The sequence below is a fragment of the Mizuhopecten yessoensis genome, unplaced genomic scaffold (assembly GCF_002113885.1).
Source record: "Mizuhopecten yessoensis strain PY_sf001 unplaced genomic scaffold, ASM211388v2 scaffold2329, whole genome shotgun sequence".
Classification (NCBI taxonomy): Eukaryota; Metazoa; Mollusca; class Bivalvia; order Pectinida; family Pectinidae; genus Mizuhopecten; species Mizuhopecten yessoensis.
Window position 1 is genome coordinate 3,547,344 of NW_018404492.1, and position 18,543 is coordinate 3,565,886.

Genomic DNA, 18,543 nt, shown 5'->3' on the forward strand with positions numbered 1-18,543 from the left:
TCTTTGTTTCGAGTTTTCCTTTTCCAAAAAAATGTGAAATTTTCTGATAATGACGCATTTACAGTCAACGTTGCAATTGACCCTTTAATCTTTGTAGTGCTCGTAGTGATGTCTCCTCAAGTTGGGGATTTCCGTGGCTTTTTTTAGACGTAAACAAATTATCACAGATGAGAGATTTCCACAAACACTGGACAGGCTTCACACAACGAAATCTTAATTTATTTAAACGTAGAAACAAAACATAACGAAAGTAAATATTGAAGAAACGAGAACTGTTCCGAGTCGTCAACAAAGATGTAAGGCTACAGTAGGCCTACGGGATTTTGCTAGAGATTTTAAACGCTGGGTCATATCACGGAATTGGATCTAAGTCCGTGGTCATTTCTTACATGCATAATTGTGATCAGCAGCAAACATTGATCGTTGTGAAATAGCCATAGCGTAGAATATCGTAAAATGGTAAAAATTACTGGCACCAGTCAAAATTCAATCGAACTCACCGATGCAAGTTGAACCGGAAAAGCGGCTAGAACATTTCTTCGTATTTAGCGCATGCGCAACAAGCTCTTATCTCGATTCCAGCCTAGAGGGGTACCCAAATTGGCGCTTGATTACGGGGAAATCGGATCTTCTGGAAAATTCCACGAAACCCTAGAAAGCACCCTATTTTCAAAGCTCTCTTTGGGTCGTTCTGTGAAAGATATCGAAAAACGAAATCTACCGTTTTCTTCAAAATGACTTGGACTATTTATGTTTGGAGTTTCAGTTCGTCAGCTTTATACAGAACCTAATGGTCAAAATGCCGATTTTGGCGTGTTTGACCCCAAATATCTCAATAACTAGATTTCCCCCAGATATAACAGATATACAAAGAGGTAGATCTCGCCGAGTTCTACAAACTTGGGAAGTTTCAGCAAAAGTTATGGAGCCGGTTTTTTTCGTACTCAAATCGTTGTTAGATGCGGCAAATTAGCTACATTTAGCCGTGTTAACATTTCGTTCAGAGGAACGATAACAGAGTTATCGCCCCTCTAACACTTGTTTGAAGTACAAGACTGTACGAGCAGTGAAAAACAATTCCTGGCATAAAAAAAAGTTTTTTTAAAAATGTGTTTAAACACAATGTGACACACTTTTAGTCAGGGTGAAAAGTAGGACTCGTAAATAACTATCCTCGGGTTACCGGTTTCCGCGCTATTAAGAAGCATCCGCGATTTCGTACTCATATCGGCAGAACACTGTTGAAATTACGGAAGACTGTCATAAACATGCATACAATCTACCAAAGGAAACAAAAAACTAGCAATATAAAACTGTATTTAAAAAAAATCAGAACAAACAATTTTTAGCAAATTTCTCCCGTCGGAAGTAGCCGTCATATGTTTCCGTGTGTCTATTTTGATTTAGTGTTCAAAGAAAGATAACTCGAATACACTAAAAAGAAATTCTCTACAGTGACTTGCAAGAACAAAAGGTTCGTTTGGAATAAAAAATATATCTTTGATCGTCAAATTAATTATCAAAACAACACTTTGAATTTCACCTTTTCAATTTATTTTTCAAGATGTCAAATTGAACGAATTCATGTATTTTTTTAAAATTATTTATTATATCTATTTATTTATGATGTAGAATCTGTTATTATTTTTTTCTGCAGTTTTATATCGGTTTTGGTTGATGGTAAGTTATTTCTCAATTTGTTCTGTTTCAAATTGGTGAAAATTGGAAGTTCATTGCATTACAAGGTTTACGTTTCATTGAAAACACTGTTTATCGATATAAGAATGTCTCCTTGGCTCTTCGGAAGTGGAAAAAAATCGGCGAGGAGATGTGGCCTCATTTGCATACGACTTTTTCGTACGTTTGTCAGACTACAAAAAAGACTGGTTCATGAATGAAATATATCACCGTTTTTTCAGGTATCGGTTCATTTTGAGCAAGATAAAAAGAGCATTAAGCAAAACTGCATATTTATGCGTGATTTTTAATCAGTGATTAAATCTTATGTTTTCCGGACGAACTTCCGTTATTTTTTTTGTCAGTTTACAGACGATGGCCAAACGTCTAAAATATCCTTGTGTTGTGTCCAGCAGGTCACGTAGTTACGAGATATAGGTTGATAAAATGTCTGCGCGGAAATACATAACGCGCGGAAACTGGTGTCTAGACGATACTCTAAAATATGCCCAATGAACGTGGAGCAATCCAGGTCACAGGTGTCCCCATGCATGACATATATTCAGCGGTATCTAAAAGTCGTTAAATTCCTTACTGACAAGTCATCATATAGGCACACCGCTGCAGAAAGCATCAACATCCATTTTGGTTCACACTTTAGGTAAGTAGTGTATTATGTTTGTCTTGTACGCATGCACGTGACTTCTACTTTACCTGAGGTGAACTCCTCGTGACCTAATCGGATACACATTAAGGCTGAACCTGATCGTTCTTTGTTATCCATAATGTTTATTATTTAGGTAATAGCTGCCATACTATGTTTGCAACATAGAAATTTGCAGTAAAATATACGTGTGATGTACTATATGGCTCTCATTCTAACAGCAGAGTGGTGATAAACAGATAAAAGCAATACTGTATTACACGCTTTGTAAACCAAGGAAAACCCACGACACGGTTGTCTTCGAATGCTTTTAATATAAGCTAAAATCTAGAGGATAACAGAATGTTGTTTACGCTGAATTTCCGGTATTGAAGGGTTCATTGCCGGTAAGTATACATATGGTTAAAAACGAACTGTTAGACAATGTACTTCACAACATATAGGCCTATTGTAACTGAAATACAGTGTATTATGCTGTATCTATGCATGGTTGTTGTAACTGGAACACGAAGTCGTTGAGAATTTGTTAATACAACCAAATAGTTTATCTTTTGTGGTTATATTAATCAGGAACTAGAATCATTGATTGAATACATGAATATGAAAACTGATTTCGTGCGACCCACTGCACTTACATGTGTGTGTGTGGACTTATGTGTGTAAGCCTGGTTACCATACACTATTAGGTGTGATGTAGGAAGTAAGGACCGGATGTTATCAGCATCATCAGCTTCATATTACCTTTTGATACCAAACAAATCGTGATAGACTAATTCAATTACCCTCTAAGAAGATAAGCAATTAATGTGATTGTGAAAAATGACCAAGCATACACAGTTAACATGATATATTTTATAACCATTCACGAATATGAATTTGGATGTTAAAACTAGAACAGACAGTTTATATAGCTATAACAAAGGAGAACCGACGCCAAATTCTGTTCTGCAATTTATACACTGTATAACCCTAGCAAATGTTTTTTCTACCAGGGATCGATTTTTGTTTTCTACTGATGATCGGTGTTCGCTAATTAATGTATTCCGTGTTGGCATTGTTTCCAATTTTTCTATTTGTATGCATTGTGTCTATACGCACTCTCATTTATCACGTGATCGGGATAATACAAAACAATATTACTGCTGCTATACCATTGTATTGCTTTATATTGACAAGCGAATTTAATCTGGCCTGCAATATCAATGATTTAAGCCTATCATATTGAGTGTGAACAGCGACACCTGGGGTATGACCTCTGGAAGAAATGTTCAGGAAGGTTGCTAACTGTCGTATACTTAACATTGGAATTTACATGAATACTTATTTTATTTTGAACACAAACAGGAATTGAAAACTTATTTTGCGAGTTTCCTCTGTCAAGCAACGAGTGTAAAAATAGCTCCATGCTTGAAACCGACGTGTTCGAAAGCTTGCGTTATACATTTTCAACTCAAGTTTGTATTCAAATCGAACTTTGCATTTATTATTCATATCAAAGTGATGAATATTATTCCAAATACAGTTTTTACACCAGCTTTTACACCAAACATAATGTACAGTAATACCTCCATATATCGCCCTTCTTTTCATTTGCCACCTCGTTTACCACCGACATGTTTCCAGGGCCCTTTTTCACATTTTTTTTTTACTAAGAATCATTTGACACATTTCCTTTAATTTATCGACACACCCTTTTTTAAGTCTAAATTTTCTCGAAAACGAAGTTTTAATGTATATATTGGTCCCCCAATCAAATCATGATGGTGAATATCATAACAAAAATGCAGTTATTGGGAACCAGATTATGATGGCAACAATAGTATCCTTTTTCAAAGTAAATTGGTGTGTTTCCTTTAGAAAACAAATCCTAAACACGTACTTTATGGTCGGTAGGAGGCAAATACTCATACAGTTCAGGTATATGACTATATAGGAATTAAAAAGTGACGTCGTTCCGCGAGCTTTATAGTAAGGTGACATTATATTAACTTATATCATAATGTTTACGTTCAGATCGGCAGAAATAATCACAAACAATTATAATTAGGGTTGCGGGTTCGCGTCACGGCACGGCAATGTGTTGTATCCTTGAGCTAGATACTTTACTCCGCCTGTTCCAGTCTACTGAGCTGTAAATGAGTACGTGGTTGGGCAGTGCTAGAATTGTTGAATGCTAGCTGTTAGCGCCGAAATGGCAGCTCCGGCTTTTACTGGCTAGTTGCAAAGGCGGATAATGATTTGTGAACCGCTAGACGACCTACGAACTAGGTTGTGATAAAGCGGTATATAAGATCCTCCAATTATCATTATTATTATTATTAATTAATTAATACACAGCCACGTTTTTCTGCCGGAGAGACTTTACGCTATGCTGAAAGGTTACAGTCGCCTGCTATGAGCATGATATGATGAACATTTTCTTATTTTACTTGAGGAGTAGTCTACTTTACAACTCCTTACACATGATACTTTATATATTCGTATGAAGAATGTCCTGAACTATAATCATAATCTTAATTTCATATTCAACATCAACGATAAAAATGTAGATATTTTTCATTAATCTGTATAGGTCACATACATAACTTACCATTCAATTTCATGCGTTTTATACGCATTTAACCTGATTTTTGTGTTCTGATATAAGGTATGTATTGTTATAGAAGCGGACAGTTTTAGCGGTTAGCTATTTTTGCGTGTTAAATTTTGACTTAAATAATAATAACGCCGACTGAAGTTTCTATATATTGCTTTTTATTGAATATTGTGTGGGTGCGCCTCTTCCATCATACGCTTATCTGTTAAAATCGATAATGCGCCTAAATTTGAGTGCGTTAATGGTAGGCATTATATAAAGTCCTTCATATTAAAAGAAAAAAAACTGGATAAAAATACTCTATTGTCATGAATCAAGAAATCCGCAAACCTTTATAACATCAACGTTAGAGGATGCATATTTTTGTGTTACATAAAGGTCAGACATTGTATGATGTATAAAAATAAGTTAAGCAATAGAAAATGTATGCGGTTTTTTTTAAATATTAATACATTTACTAGAAAATGTATTTAGTTCATTACATTAGCATTAGAAAATGTATGAAATCATAGCACTAGCAATATTGAAAAATGTATAAAATGCATATCATAGGCATAATATGCATATTTTCAGAAGGCTTTATTGATGGATCGTTTAAAGATATCATTTTAAAACAAGGCCCAGTTGTGGAATTATTCGCTTCATTTATCACATGATTGTAAGCAACATCAGGATAGACAATTTCTTATCATTGCATTTAGGCTTAAAGGTATTTCATACAGCGTCATCAGGGGCGTTTCTAGGATATTTGAAAGAGGGGGCGGGGCGTAGATTAAAATCTACGAAAAAAAATGGACCTTTTTTTTTGCTAAAAAACATAAAATAATTGTGAAATGCACTAATGTAACGGTTCCTGACTCGGAGCATGTATATTTTATAGTTAAAGTGTCAGGGTTTGACATTTGTTACGCCGAATTCTCTCCATTAATTGTCTATGGTATATATAAATGATTGGATGGATCTTAACAGCAGTAGACCAATAACGAGAAATTCCAAATTCTAGGGTATGAGGCGTTACTTAACATTTCAATAGTCCTAGGCCAGGATTTTATGAACGGGAGGCGTAATTACGGTTGCCCTTGTAGAGGTCCATTGGGAGGCTCAGAAGCTCCTGGATTTCAACAATTTAGCATCAAATTATGAAGTAGCCAGACTGATATCTCTCTATCTTAGATTAAGTTCTGGTTTCGTTGAACGACACACATGATACAAGACAATCAAACACTGAAGTATAAAGTTCTTTTGTTCTAAATATTGTAGGCTTTAACGTGGAATACATGATTGAATATGAAAATTGACGTCATTGTACTACAGTACTAAATTAAAGCAATCATGTCACTGTCTAGTTCCGATAGGTGGTATATGATACATTAATAAATATGGTGCTTGAACTTCATGGTAAAATGTAGGTCAATGTCACTTAGTAACTCACTAATGGATATTGAAACAATATGATACAACCAAATGCTATCCAGATGGGAAGTAAAAATGCTATACCAAATATATATGTTACTAGTATAAATGTACCGATTTCACTATATCACGTGGTCAACAACAATGGATATTCATCGCAGAGTCGAATACGGCGGAGAAACGAAGTTTTACGGATCACCCATCGGATGGGGGAATCAGTATAAAAAGAAATCAGAGTATGTGTTAAATTAATGAATATGATAAACTGCCATATTCAATACAATATTAGCAGATTACGATAGTGTTTTTTTGTGTGTTTTTTTTTTTAAAGGGGGGCCGGGGGGGGGGGGGGGGGCGTCCGCCCATTCCGCCCTCACCTGGACCCGCCCCTGGTCATGTCAGTGTATATATTTTGTAATGGGCTCATAACTTTCCTCAAATTGAATAAAGTATGGAAGTCGCTTCGTATACTCATGTCAAGAAGAACAATGTGTCAATAACTACCTTTGCAGAAATGATTTGTCGAAAATATTGTTGATTTTGTCTGAACAGTAACTTTTGAATGCGGAATTAGTATCCATGTAGTGACTATTGTCGAGAAAAATGTGAGAAAATGCTTCAAATCTCGAGAATAATGACATGTATTTTGATTGGATATTTTACAATAATGCATGAAGCTAACAAGACTTTTGATACAAGTCAAGCCATAGGTTCAGGTTCCTTGGTAGATTCCCTCGTTGTCTTGTCGAGGCACCACACTTCTTCCTAGTAGCGTAGAATATCGGCTTCAGCAATAAAATCTGTACATACACAGGGATTAAAAACTAAAGAGTTCTTTTCTCTTCTATAAAACATAGTAAAGTTTATATAAAAAAATCTCGTTAATTGGAGGGTCTGCCATTCTCCTCTGTATTTAGTTCTGCAAGTAGTTTAACTCGTCGTAGATGGATTTCTTGCAAGTATTCTCTACTGTGAAGTTCAATTTTGTTGACCTCATCTTTGTTAAAAACATGGATATCGCTGATCTCTGGGTGTGTGCAATCTATAGTATCAGATGAGTGAATTTTGTAGGATTTGAAGTCAGTTCTGTATATTGCTGAATTGCTGGAATATTTTGTAGTCGCAGATAGGCATGTTCCCTGAGTGAGAACCTGTAGTGAATGGTGTACAGGTAAAATCTCACTTGCTTTGCATGCTTTTTTTCAATCTCAGTCAGCCTTGTTCGCTTTGTGCTCAGTTGTGATTTATTCAGGGGAAATACATGCCATTATTCTGGAGATTTGACACATTTTCTTACATTTTTTCTCGACAAATGCATCTCTATGGACATACAACCCTATACTATTTACAAGGTTAAATGGATTTTTTCCTGAATTGTGACTTTTATTCAGCATGGAAAATGAACATATAAAAAGTTAGTTTTTTCATCAGTTATTGAAATTTTTTCTAAATTTTAGTGTGCATGTACCTGAATTATGTTTGAGAAATATTGGAGGAGGATTATTTTGGTGACAGGGATTGTTTAAAGCTAACGGTATGCATTATTGAATTTGATATACAGTTTGGTGTAGCAGCCATATTGGAATGACCTTAAATATATTGTTCACTTCAATACAGCTCAATGACCACGCTTCATTTCAGTACCTATGCTAGAACGATAATAAAATATATCAATTTTACTTACCGTAATTTCAAGACGAGACCCACCTGAATTATGTCCTTGCCAACGCTTCCCAAAAATGCAGACATGAATTGCAGAAGCCATGCATATTCAAAACACCCTAACAACATAATACAAACCATTGATATGTCATACATTGTAGTAAAAAAAACACCTGTGAAAGTGGAAATAATGCTCGCGAAAAGATAGTGGACAGATATTTATATATTTTATAGCTGAGAGATAAAAAGAACATAAACATGTCAAAAACACTGCTAAGCAACAATTTCGAAACCGAGATCAGTTTTAAGATCCCCCTTTACACTAATTAACACAAGTCAGGTATAGGCAATACATTATGATATACAATACAATCAATTGCAAGGCCATAAATTGCAACATTATATAGTTCACGCCGTTTATAGACAACAAAATAAATATGCAAGACCACACACTTGTGTTTTTCTAACGAACCAGAAAGCACGATTTTATTTGGAATACGAATATATTTACGAGGGCGCGGAACTTTTCAGTTTCCCATGACAAGGGGATTCCCATAAAAAGTAGTTCCGGCTAGTAGGTAAATACAACATTCCGTATTGCACATGTGCAAAACAGAACGTTGTAGTTCATGATCTGAAAATTGCTTGTATTACTATAACAAGATTTAACAGGTATGTGATAAAATGCCATGTACAACCGAATTCCTGTGTTTTCTTTATTTTTGATAATTATGTGTTATGGGTGTGACCTAGCCCTGAACATGCATCTATTGTTTGATTTGTTTGTTGAATTCTATGTATTGTTTTTCTTGTATCTTTTGCAAGAAGGTGAACAAGAAAACAAAATAATTAAAAATTGAAATCTGTTATATCTCTGTTGCGGGGAGGGTTTTGACAACAAACAATGTATTGAAGCACCACGGACATGTGTATGATCTGACAAATTGATATTTGACGTTTGATACATTCACCCTGCGACAAAATGAAACACTAGTTTAAAACGATGCATGTGCCACTTTTAAATCAACTTGGTGTGCCAATATCTGTAATAAAAGGTTCATTTCTGTTTTGTAGAAACACCTGAGTTCATTCAAGATGGCTGCTGAGGGTAAAGACGGCACTGTACCTGAAGAAGAGTACAAACCCCCGGATGTGAAAGAATACTCAGAGTACTGGGCCAAAGATACCGTTTTTATTAAAGAGGCAAATGAGTGTTTGATCCAATACCAAGAAAAACTTCTGGGGGATGCAAAACGCCTGAAAGTCTTCGTTCCTCTATGTGGCAGAGCAGTTGAATTGAAGTACTTCGCTGAAATGGGGCATGAAGTTGTAGGCGTGGAATTTGCTGAGATAGCCATTCACCAGTTCTTCGAAACGTTCAACATTACATACGAAACTAAACCCATGGAAGGACCGGCTGGGACTTTGTATACAAGCACTACTGAGAACTTGACCATACGTATCTTTTGTTGTGATTTCTTCGAGTTTGGTCCACACCTTGAGAATGACTTCCAGGCCGTATGGGACGCTGGATCTTTGTATTCCTTGCCGACGTTACAGAGAGGGGATTACGTTAAGGTTATCAAGTCTGTAATGGCATCAACAAGCAAAACCCTTGTGATGTTCGACGTGCCTTGCTTGGGTGATGACGTCACGACAGACGATCTCCAACAGATGTACGGAAAGGAGTTCACTATCGAGTATCTGGGTTATACTAAAACTCAAAGTAAACATTACGAGCAGTTTGGCTTAGAGGGGTTCAATATGTACTTCATCTCCTCTGGTGACGTGGCTTAATGAGTCAAATAAAATTCAATTCGCCATTACACGACGATAGTTTCGTAGTTGTAAACGAGTGCCTATAAAATAGCATTCGCGGATCAGTTTCTGCTCTCTCTCCGTAAGTTGTTTGAGATAGTTGTGGAGCAGTTTTCCTTTTTGCTTAAAAATGTCCATTATCTCTGTCGTCTAAAAGCTTCAGATTCACACATTTCAATGCCCGAGCGGGGAATCGAACCCCGGCCGTCCTTATGAAAAGCGTGTGCCTTTCAAATGAGTAAACTGCTTACTGGATACTATAAGTATGATATTATACAATTGTAAAATCATCACCGTGAGTAATGTAACACACAAACAGAATTACATGTACAAACACTCTACTATTAAAAGCGTTTGCTGAAACTTACTTCAATGTACTTGCGTCTTGTCGTGTCTGAACCTCACGAGTCGTGACCACCAACAAACAAGTGGGTTTCTTCTTATCGTAAACAACCAAGAATTACCAGGAAGGTGACTGAAGTCGAAAACAGAAATATTATACTGGTCGTCATCAGGAACAACTGCCCTCTAGGTCCACAACTGCCTCTTTGTCCTAAATAGAGAAATTGTCCAAAAGCAATTAATATTGTCCCTTCAAATAGGAATGATCTTTCTAATTTCTACAGTACTTTGATTTAGTGGTGATTTCACATGAAAATATTCCTTTGCCATCCACTGACAAAAGTTGATCAGTGAAGGTCGGCTTATGGCTTCAGGTTAACCTGTACATGACAACCAATTATAGGTCAGCTTCCGACTCCACGTTAAGCTGTACATGCGCCCAATTAAATGCCAGCTTCCGGCTCCAGTTTTACCTGTACAAGACACCTAATCAAAGGTCAGCTTCCAGCTCCAATTTAACCTGTACCGAGCACCTAATTAAAGGCCAGCTTCCGGCTCCAGTTTTACCTGTATAGTGCGCCTAATTAAAGATCAGCTTCCAGCTCCAATTTAACCTATACCGAGCACCTAATTAAAGGCCAGCTTCCGGCTCCAGTTTTACCTGTATAGTGCGCCTCATTAAAGATCAGCTTCCAGCTCCAGTTTTACCTGTATAGTGCGCCTAATTAAAGATCAGCTTCCGGCTCCAGTTTTACCTGTATAGTGCGCCTAATTAAAGATCAGCTTTCGGCTCCAAAACTACCTGTATCGGGTACCTGAGTATTTCTTACTTGTTTCAATGGAAGCATAAATTTCATGAAATAATTCAATTCCTTGAGATACTAGTTAAGTTTTAACACGCAATACTTATTTGATATTTACCTGAAATATCACTCAAAATTTGATTCGATTTGTAATCATGGTGCACTATTTTTCGCGTTAAAGACAATTTTTGCTGAACTAATGAGTATATCTTCCAATTTTAAAAGACCGTAGAGGATTAGACAGCCTCGTTAGCGTTCCAACAATACTGTATGAGTCTGATCATGTAAGTGGGTTGTGGTATCAGTAAAACTAGGAGGCAAGGACGAGGAAAAGTACGGTATATGTATCATTTTATCATATACATGTAGATATCTGTGTGTATATTGGATGAAGCGTGAATAACTAACGGAAACTTTAAGTTAAGCGCTGTATCGGTGTCCCTCTCTGTTGTCGCTTATGTTAATGACACGAGACTTTATATAAGCTGGTTCCAATCCTGTCTATCCCCTGAACATCACGGGTAAACTAGATACCCCCTCCCCAATTCATTGTTGCAGTTTCCTTTCTACTGGTGGAAAGATGACTAGGATATGTTACCCTTTTTGAGTGAGATAGGGAGATGTCGAACGGTTGCCAAATACGAGGCTTGTCGAGTGTTTTGCAACTAAGAACCGTTCCTCGAGGGTTGAGATAACCCATCTCACCCAAACCGGCTGAATATTCTTCGTGCCTTACGCTTCTAACCTTCTCGTATATATTATTTGAACTAACGTTATGGTGCCATGCAATGACGTTAATGACAAGGGTTAGACAAGGATTCCTTCCAGTAAGACAGAGATACAGTTGAGAGTCGAGTAGCCTGAGTTTCCTCTGGCCCTGACACCAGACTTAGACATTTTGACAGATAACTGAAAGGTGCTTTTTGCCTTTTTGTAAAAAAAAATCAAAGGAACTTTTAACAATATACAAACGTGGTGATGTGGGCACACACATTCACATCTACACATGTTAATTAAGACGACTTCTAAACAAATATGTGGTATTTTTTGAAGAAACAAATCCATGTAAAGGTTATTTATAATATCAGCAATCAATGCAATTTGTTTATTGTACATTGAAGTCTTGTAGGAGCAGAGTTAGTGAATAATGTTTCTGGGAAATGTAGCATTGTGATTTGGGGAGTGTTTTCCGGTTTGTACGTGGACTACTGAAGGAAACTCTTCCGTATACCTGCGCATTAGCGGACACTCATCGCTAGGCGAGAGACATGATGTATGTCGAGGCTGCAGGTTGCTTGCTTCTGATAGCTGTGTTTGGTGAGTTTCTATAAATTTTTGATTTTTAAAAATGGAATTCAGTACTAGGTTATATTTTTTTTTAAAGTTTTGCAACGCTGTTCAGTGTACGTAGCAATGAGGAAAGGTAACACGCGCATGACATGGCCATTCACAAATTTAAAAGGCAGTGGCTACATGCATTTGAACGTCGTCGACCGGCTTCGAATTGAATTTCGGCAAAGTTGAGTGACTTTAACGAAGAATTAACCAAGAAATACCTCACAGCCTGTTTGTATTCCACTTGAAATCATTTGTCTTTAGCGGCAGGTATCTTCCCAACTGCTTGAAAAAAGGCAAAGTCATGCCACTGTTTAAAAAATGTGACGAGCATTCTCCTTCTAACCATAGGCCAATTTCACTTTTATCTACCGTTGGAAAAGTTTTTGAGTGGGTAATCTTCAAACACCTACATAATTATATCTTAGAAAACTCATTGTTTTATAAGTACCAGTCTGGTTTTATGCATGCTCATTCTACTGTATATCAGCTCATTGAAATTTATCACAACAATTGTATTGCTCTTGAAGGAAAAAACATGTATGTATGGTATTCTGTGATATCTACAAGACTTTTGATCGGATTTCGCATAAGGGTTTGATGGTTAAGTTAAAATCTTACGGAATTGTTGGTGAATTATATACCTGGTTAGAAAATTATTTATTTCATAAGCATCAGCAAGTTTTCTTAAATAAATCTTATTCCCAATTAGGTTTGAACGAAGCAGGGGTTCCTCAAGGTTCAATTCTTGGACCGCTTTTGTTTTTAATATACATTAATGATGTCTTTGAATCAGCTGCTCGTCTTTTGCAGATGATATTTCTTTATTACAGTCTTCTTCTTCTTGTCATGAAATCCAAACAGTATTGAATAGGGATCTTGAGTCTTTAAACGTACGGTCTAAAACTTGGTTGGTAACATTTAATCCAGACAAAACCGAAGTTATATTTATTTCTAATTCTATTGACATAGATGAAGATTTAGATTTGAGATTTGATGGAAAAGACTTAAATTTTACAGACAATCATAAGCATCTAGGAGTAGTTTTAAATTCAAGCGCAAAGTGTGGGGGGAGGGGGGTCATAATAATGCAATTTATAGTTCAGGTATGATTGAAATATTTGTTAAATAGGAATAGTCTTTTAAACATTTATAAATCATTCATTTCACCAGTTTTAGAATATGCTTGTGAATTATGAGATGGTTGTACTAAATTTGAATCAGAAAAATTAGAGAAAGCCCAAAGAGAAGCTGCTCGAATTATATCCGGTCTTCCTTCGTATGCCCGTATCGAAGATTTGCATTTTGAAACAGGTTTAGAAACTATTTCTAATCGTCGAAAACGTAGAAAACTCCAACTTTTACACAAAATGCAAAACAACTTAACTCCAGATTATTTAAACGATCTCCTGTCACCTACTATTGCAGAAAATAACAGGTACACTCTTAGAAATAACAGTGATTATAGAGTTCCTCTATTTGGGCTTTCTCTTACCAATCTTTCCTTTATATCTTCCACTCTTCGTAGCTGGAACTCCATAGATCTATCAGTACGATCGTTGCCTTCTATACATTTATTTAAAAACTCTTAATCTATAGGGCGTATTAAAGTAACAGTTTCAAAAGTTACACGAACAAAATTAAATGCTACAAAGCACATGCAAATATTTTTCTGCAAGTGTAATTCTAAGTAGAAATGCCATTTGGTAAAGATATCATAGAGAAGGGCTGAAACTATTACATCGTCTCGTGCAAGTTTGACCTAGCGATTGGTCAGCTGTTTTTTGCCTGAAAACATTCAAATAGTTATAGTGACTTGCCTTAAATTTTACTATAACATATTCCAGGGGTGCAGAGAGCGTAAATAAGAGTAGCATACACTGTATGATTGTATCACAAGGCTATTCAATACATAGAAATGATTAGCATGAAATCATATGAAAGTTGTTAATGTTGTCACTTCCAAACTACTGTCCGTGATACACTAATGTATATTACACAGTAAAACACACTTCTGAACTTGTTAAAGTTCGAAAGAATTAAAAGAAAAATCAAGAATGGTAATCATGTTACATGAATTGAACATTTGTTTGTATTTATAGTTATGAGGTCAATGTGGAAAAAGAATAGCGATGTGTGAAAAAATGCGTGATTTAATCAAATATAGTCATTATGATACGAATTAAAGTATGATTCATACTACATTATTGGAATACATGTCTATTCCATTGAATCATATAATGTACCATACAGTATAATTTTATTAAGCGTTCACGTATTTCATATTAACTTCCTTGATGTGTAGCGACTTTGACAGATTTCGGGATTAGTTTCCGGTATGCACTGAAAAAGATAAAAGATAAATCCGGACATTCAAATCCGTCCGTACACCAGCATTAGTCAAGCACCCTAGCTACTGGAACTCTCCAATTGAAGTTTATAAAGGTATTTTTCAGTTTGCCTACGAAAGAATTTGGTCTTGCATTTTGGCACGTGGCTGACGTCAACCTCATTAATATATATACAAAAAAGTGGCACGCTGACTGCGAAAATCTTTGAAACTCTGACATGGCGTGTGCTTTTGGAGGATGTCCATAAAGGAGGTTTTTAAAAGAAAAAGTATCCATCTTCCCATACTAAGCATTTTTCAGTGGTCTAGTCACATGTGTCTCCGCGGCGCGCGTTATGTATTTCCGTGCAGCCATTTTATCAAGCTAAGTTATAACAGTGCCGTGCCAAAAGTGAAGATAATTTTCACGACGTCATTTTACTTCCGGGTTACTTATTTTGGTTAAAAGGGGCATTTCTCTGAACGTATTTAATGGTCATGCCCCTTCTTCCACACATGCCATGCAAAGGGGCATAGGTCACCGGAAGTGATTGTGGTCGTCTGCTTTGTTTATATTTCGTACGTTGGTGTGAAAGGACCCATATTGCACGGCAAACGGGACATCCGCTCCCAACTAGGCCTATTTTTGGAGTTTTAAACCGTTTAAAAGATCGAGGGAGTTATAACGTTTGAAAAAACAAGGCGAGAACTGGTAGGCCAAATATAGTAACACAGCGGGATACTCGCAAACTTTGCACCACTGTTAAATCAAATAGAAAACGCCCACTCATGAAATAACTTCTGTTTTTAATGAATTCAGGGAAGAACACGTGTCTAAGCTGGGCGTATTGTTCAAAGAAAAAATTATGAAGAGGGTTATAAAAAGTATGTTTAAAAACTCCATTAGAATTTGTGCTGCAAATGTCCCAAAAAAAAGGCTGGCGTGGTGTAAATTGAACAGACACAAAACTGTTGAAGATTACTGGAGAAGAGTCGTCTATATATAGTGATGAATGTAAGGTTGAAATTGGAATGGATAATCATGTTTTAGTCTGGAGGCGGCCCAGTGAAGAATGACATTGGAAAAATATGGACAGAAATGGCTGCAATTTAATATTCTTTGAGAAAGGGATATCTGCTTACTTCTATCCTGTTGTTTGTAGTCAAGATCTGGAACTGCATACAAGTTATTTTCCATATGGTTTTGTGCATCTCAGATTTTCTGTGTATACCGAAAGTATAAATATCACCTATTGCATGATATGCATATATCTAAGACCCGGATGAAGTCTGAAAAGAAAAAAGTTTGTTTCTCAGGAACAATGTACCGGTATTATAAATTATTGAAAGAACACATTTCTGACAGCAAATTTTCTGATACATGTGAACGTGGAAGTAATTTTAGTTGTTTAAAAGGATATAATTGTCACAATGACATAGACTTGATATTTTACAGTATCAGCACAGGAGGAAACCGAGCCGGAGTTAGCTCCCCTAGATGGCTGGTACAACAATCTGCTCCACCCGGACTGGGGTGCCGTGGGTAAGCATTATACACTTGTAGCATTACTTTTGCTTGTAAATCATACACTGGTCGGAGCAAGGTTTAATAAAAATGTTGCAGATGTTTTTTCGCTAATCAAATAAAACATGTATACATATATATATATATATAGTCTATAGATATGTAGAATATAATTTTGGTAAACATGATTTTTTTCCATATTATGCATATACAAGTGTGCACAGTATTGAGACTTCTCTGCAGATCTTATGATCATGATATCTTTATCTTTGGTTCCTGTAGTAAACAAATATTAATAGCTGCTGTAGATTTATGTTCTTTCAAACAGTTTGAATCTGTTGATTTTAGATTCTATTCTGTTGCGCAAGAGTCCCACTGCCTACGCCGACGGAGTCTACCACATGGCTGGTCCAACCCGACCAAACCCTTTTGAAATTAGTAAGGTGGCCCACAGAGGCATCATGGGATTGGGATCAGAGAGAGGTCGGACAGTCTTGATGACACATTATGGTAAGGAATGTCATGCGTCGTCCGTTAACATTTTACATTTTCAACTTAAGCTGAAATACTGTCGAAGGGATTTCATTTATACTTCATGGGAATGTTACTGACAACTCCCTGACCAAGTGTTGTTATTTTTTTTAGCTCGATCAGAAATCCAATATGGCCACCACATCATTTTCTCTTACCCTGGACAGGTGTATCCACACTTTTACCGGTGTGAGATTTCCTCGTCTCGCCCTAGAGTTGAGACAGGGGGATTCCCCTATTCATAACAATGGTATTACGTCACTTCAACAATACATAACGTCACCTAAACAATCCGTCAACGTCACGTCAACCCTGAATTTAGCAAGTAACGTTAAAATCATTACATTGTGTATATGATACACATTGGGAGAACAGGGTAAAAGAAAAAAAATCATTCAACCCTTTGTGGGTGAGATAAAGTAATCTCAACCCTCGGGGAAAGATCCCCGTATACTATCTCACCCTCAAGGGAGTGAAAGATTCTGTTAATCTTCACTTCATATATTTTAACACCAAAAATTGATACTGTAGGACTCAGGTGACCGTTAAGGCCCATGGGCCTCTTGTTATAAATGAAGTTGGTGCAATCCCTGAAACCAGAAGGGCAGCCGGCATGGAATATGTGTTACATAACACATGTGGACTTAACATTTTATTCACTACACATTGTGGCCCGACAATCTTATCTTGCTCCCTACTGGAGCAGACTTCCTCTCCCAAGTCCATTGGAAAATGTCTCTCTCTCTCCTGTCTTTTTGGAGACTCTCTGTCTAAATTCCCTGTGTAAGTTCGTTTTATCAAAACTCATAGTACATATCTTATTAACTATTCATGATCCCATACCACCTATTTTTACGTAATTAGGCATGTGCAACAATTTAATCTAACTTCTAATCTAACTTTCCCCATATCTTTTATTCAATGTACAAAACTTATACACCTTTCTATGAATAGTATTTTTTCTAAGAATGTTTAAAACAATAATATTGCTGATTATTCAGACATAAGGAACAATTATTTATTTCTTTGGTTTTAAAGTTCATATCAAAAGTTTGGTAAATAAAAAAAACTATTTAAAAATAATATTAACCTCCCCTTCAATTTAAAAACTTATTACTGAGCAGGAGTGTCCGTCTTGAACGTTCTTTGAAAATGAAACATATCAGCTGAAACAAATCTGGGGAGAACCGGCCTGCCTACCAAAACAACAACACTTCTATGTACCATATGTCAATGACAGTTACTCCCGTCTGGTTTGGGGAGTTCGCACTATCATTCCTATCTCTATGTCATCCATGATGGACCTGGACATCACTAGATGGATATCCTTGTAGCAGTATCTTCAATTCATTCATGCACCTTCACATCTGGAGAGGCAACAGAAATTAGTATAAAACGTCATTGTCCCTTAACCACAAATTAATGATAAACATTTTTAGGTCACCTGAGACAAAGTCTCAAGTGACCTATTGCGATCGCCTTTTGTCGGGTGTTGTCCGGTGTCATATAAGATAAGTATCCCCCATAGGATAAGTATCCGGATACTAAAACTGGCCATAGGATAAGTATCCCCCCCATAGGATTAGTATCCCCCCAAATCATATTAAACTTTTACTGTACATAGGTGTTGGATATATTGATTTTATCTAGGAGGAAGTATTAATGAACATTATTTTTATAGCTGGAGGCTTACAAGAAACTTTTGACGGTATACATTAGAGGAATATTGGATGTGGTGCATGGTGTTAGCTGTTTGAGGGCGATTGTTTAATTTAAGGGTAACAATTAATGATGTAGAATGAGTGAAAAATGAACCTAAATAGCTTATACACATGTTTTAATTTATCA

The 18,543-nt window shown here is 36.4% G+C and overlaps 2 protein-coding genes across 3 annotated transcripts in view; both read left to right on the plus strand.

Annotated features, from left to right (window-relative positions):
* Nucleotides 1-2,189: 2,189 nt before the first annotated feature.
* LOC110445543 (thiopurine S-methyltransferase-like) lies at nucleotides 2,190-10,203 on the plus strand. Of its 2 annotated transcripts, none has more exons than XM_021490207.1 (2): nucleotides 2,190-2,338; nucleotides 9,087-10,203. In XM_021490207.1, the coding sequence occupies exon 2, from the start codon at nucleotides 9,108-9,110 to the stop codon at nucleotides 9,807-9,809; it is 702 nt and encodes a 233-aa protein (XP_021345882.1). In that variant the 5' UTR covers nucleotides 2,190-2,338; nucleotides 9,087-9,107; the 3' UTR covers nucleotides 9,810-10,203. The 2 variants fall into 2 exon arrangements, with proteins under 2 accessions (XP_021345882.1, XP_021345884.1); XM_021490209.1 differs by lacking the exon at nucleotides 2,190-2,338 and adding an exon at nucleotides 2,642-2,727.
* A 2,020-nt stretch (nucleotides 10,204-12,223) lies between these two features.
* Nucleotides 12,224-18,543, plus strand: part of LOC110445731 (dual oxidase 2-like) — a 78,520-nt gene continuing 72,200 nt past the window's right edge. The window contains exons 1-3 of the mRNA XM_021490510.1: nucleotides 12,224-12,292; nucleotides 16,096-16,182; nucleotides 16,513-16,674. Of these exons, the coding sequence (XP_021346185.1) occupies nucleotides 12,244-12,292; nucleotides 16,096-16,182; nucleotides 16,513-16,674 (298 nt within the window). The 5' untranslated portion in view covers nucleotides 12,224-12,243. The remainder of the gene's footprint in view (nucleotides 12,293-16,095; nucleotides 16,183-16,512; nucleotides 16,675-18,543) is intronic.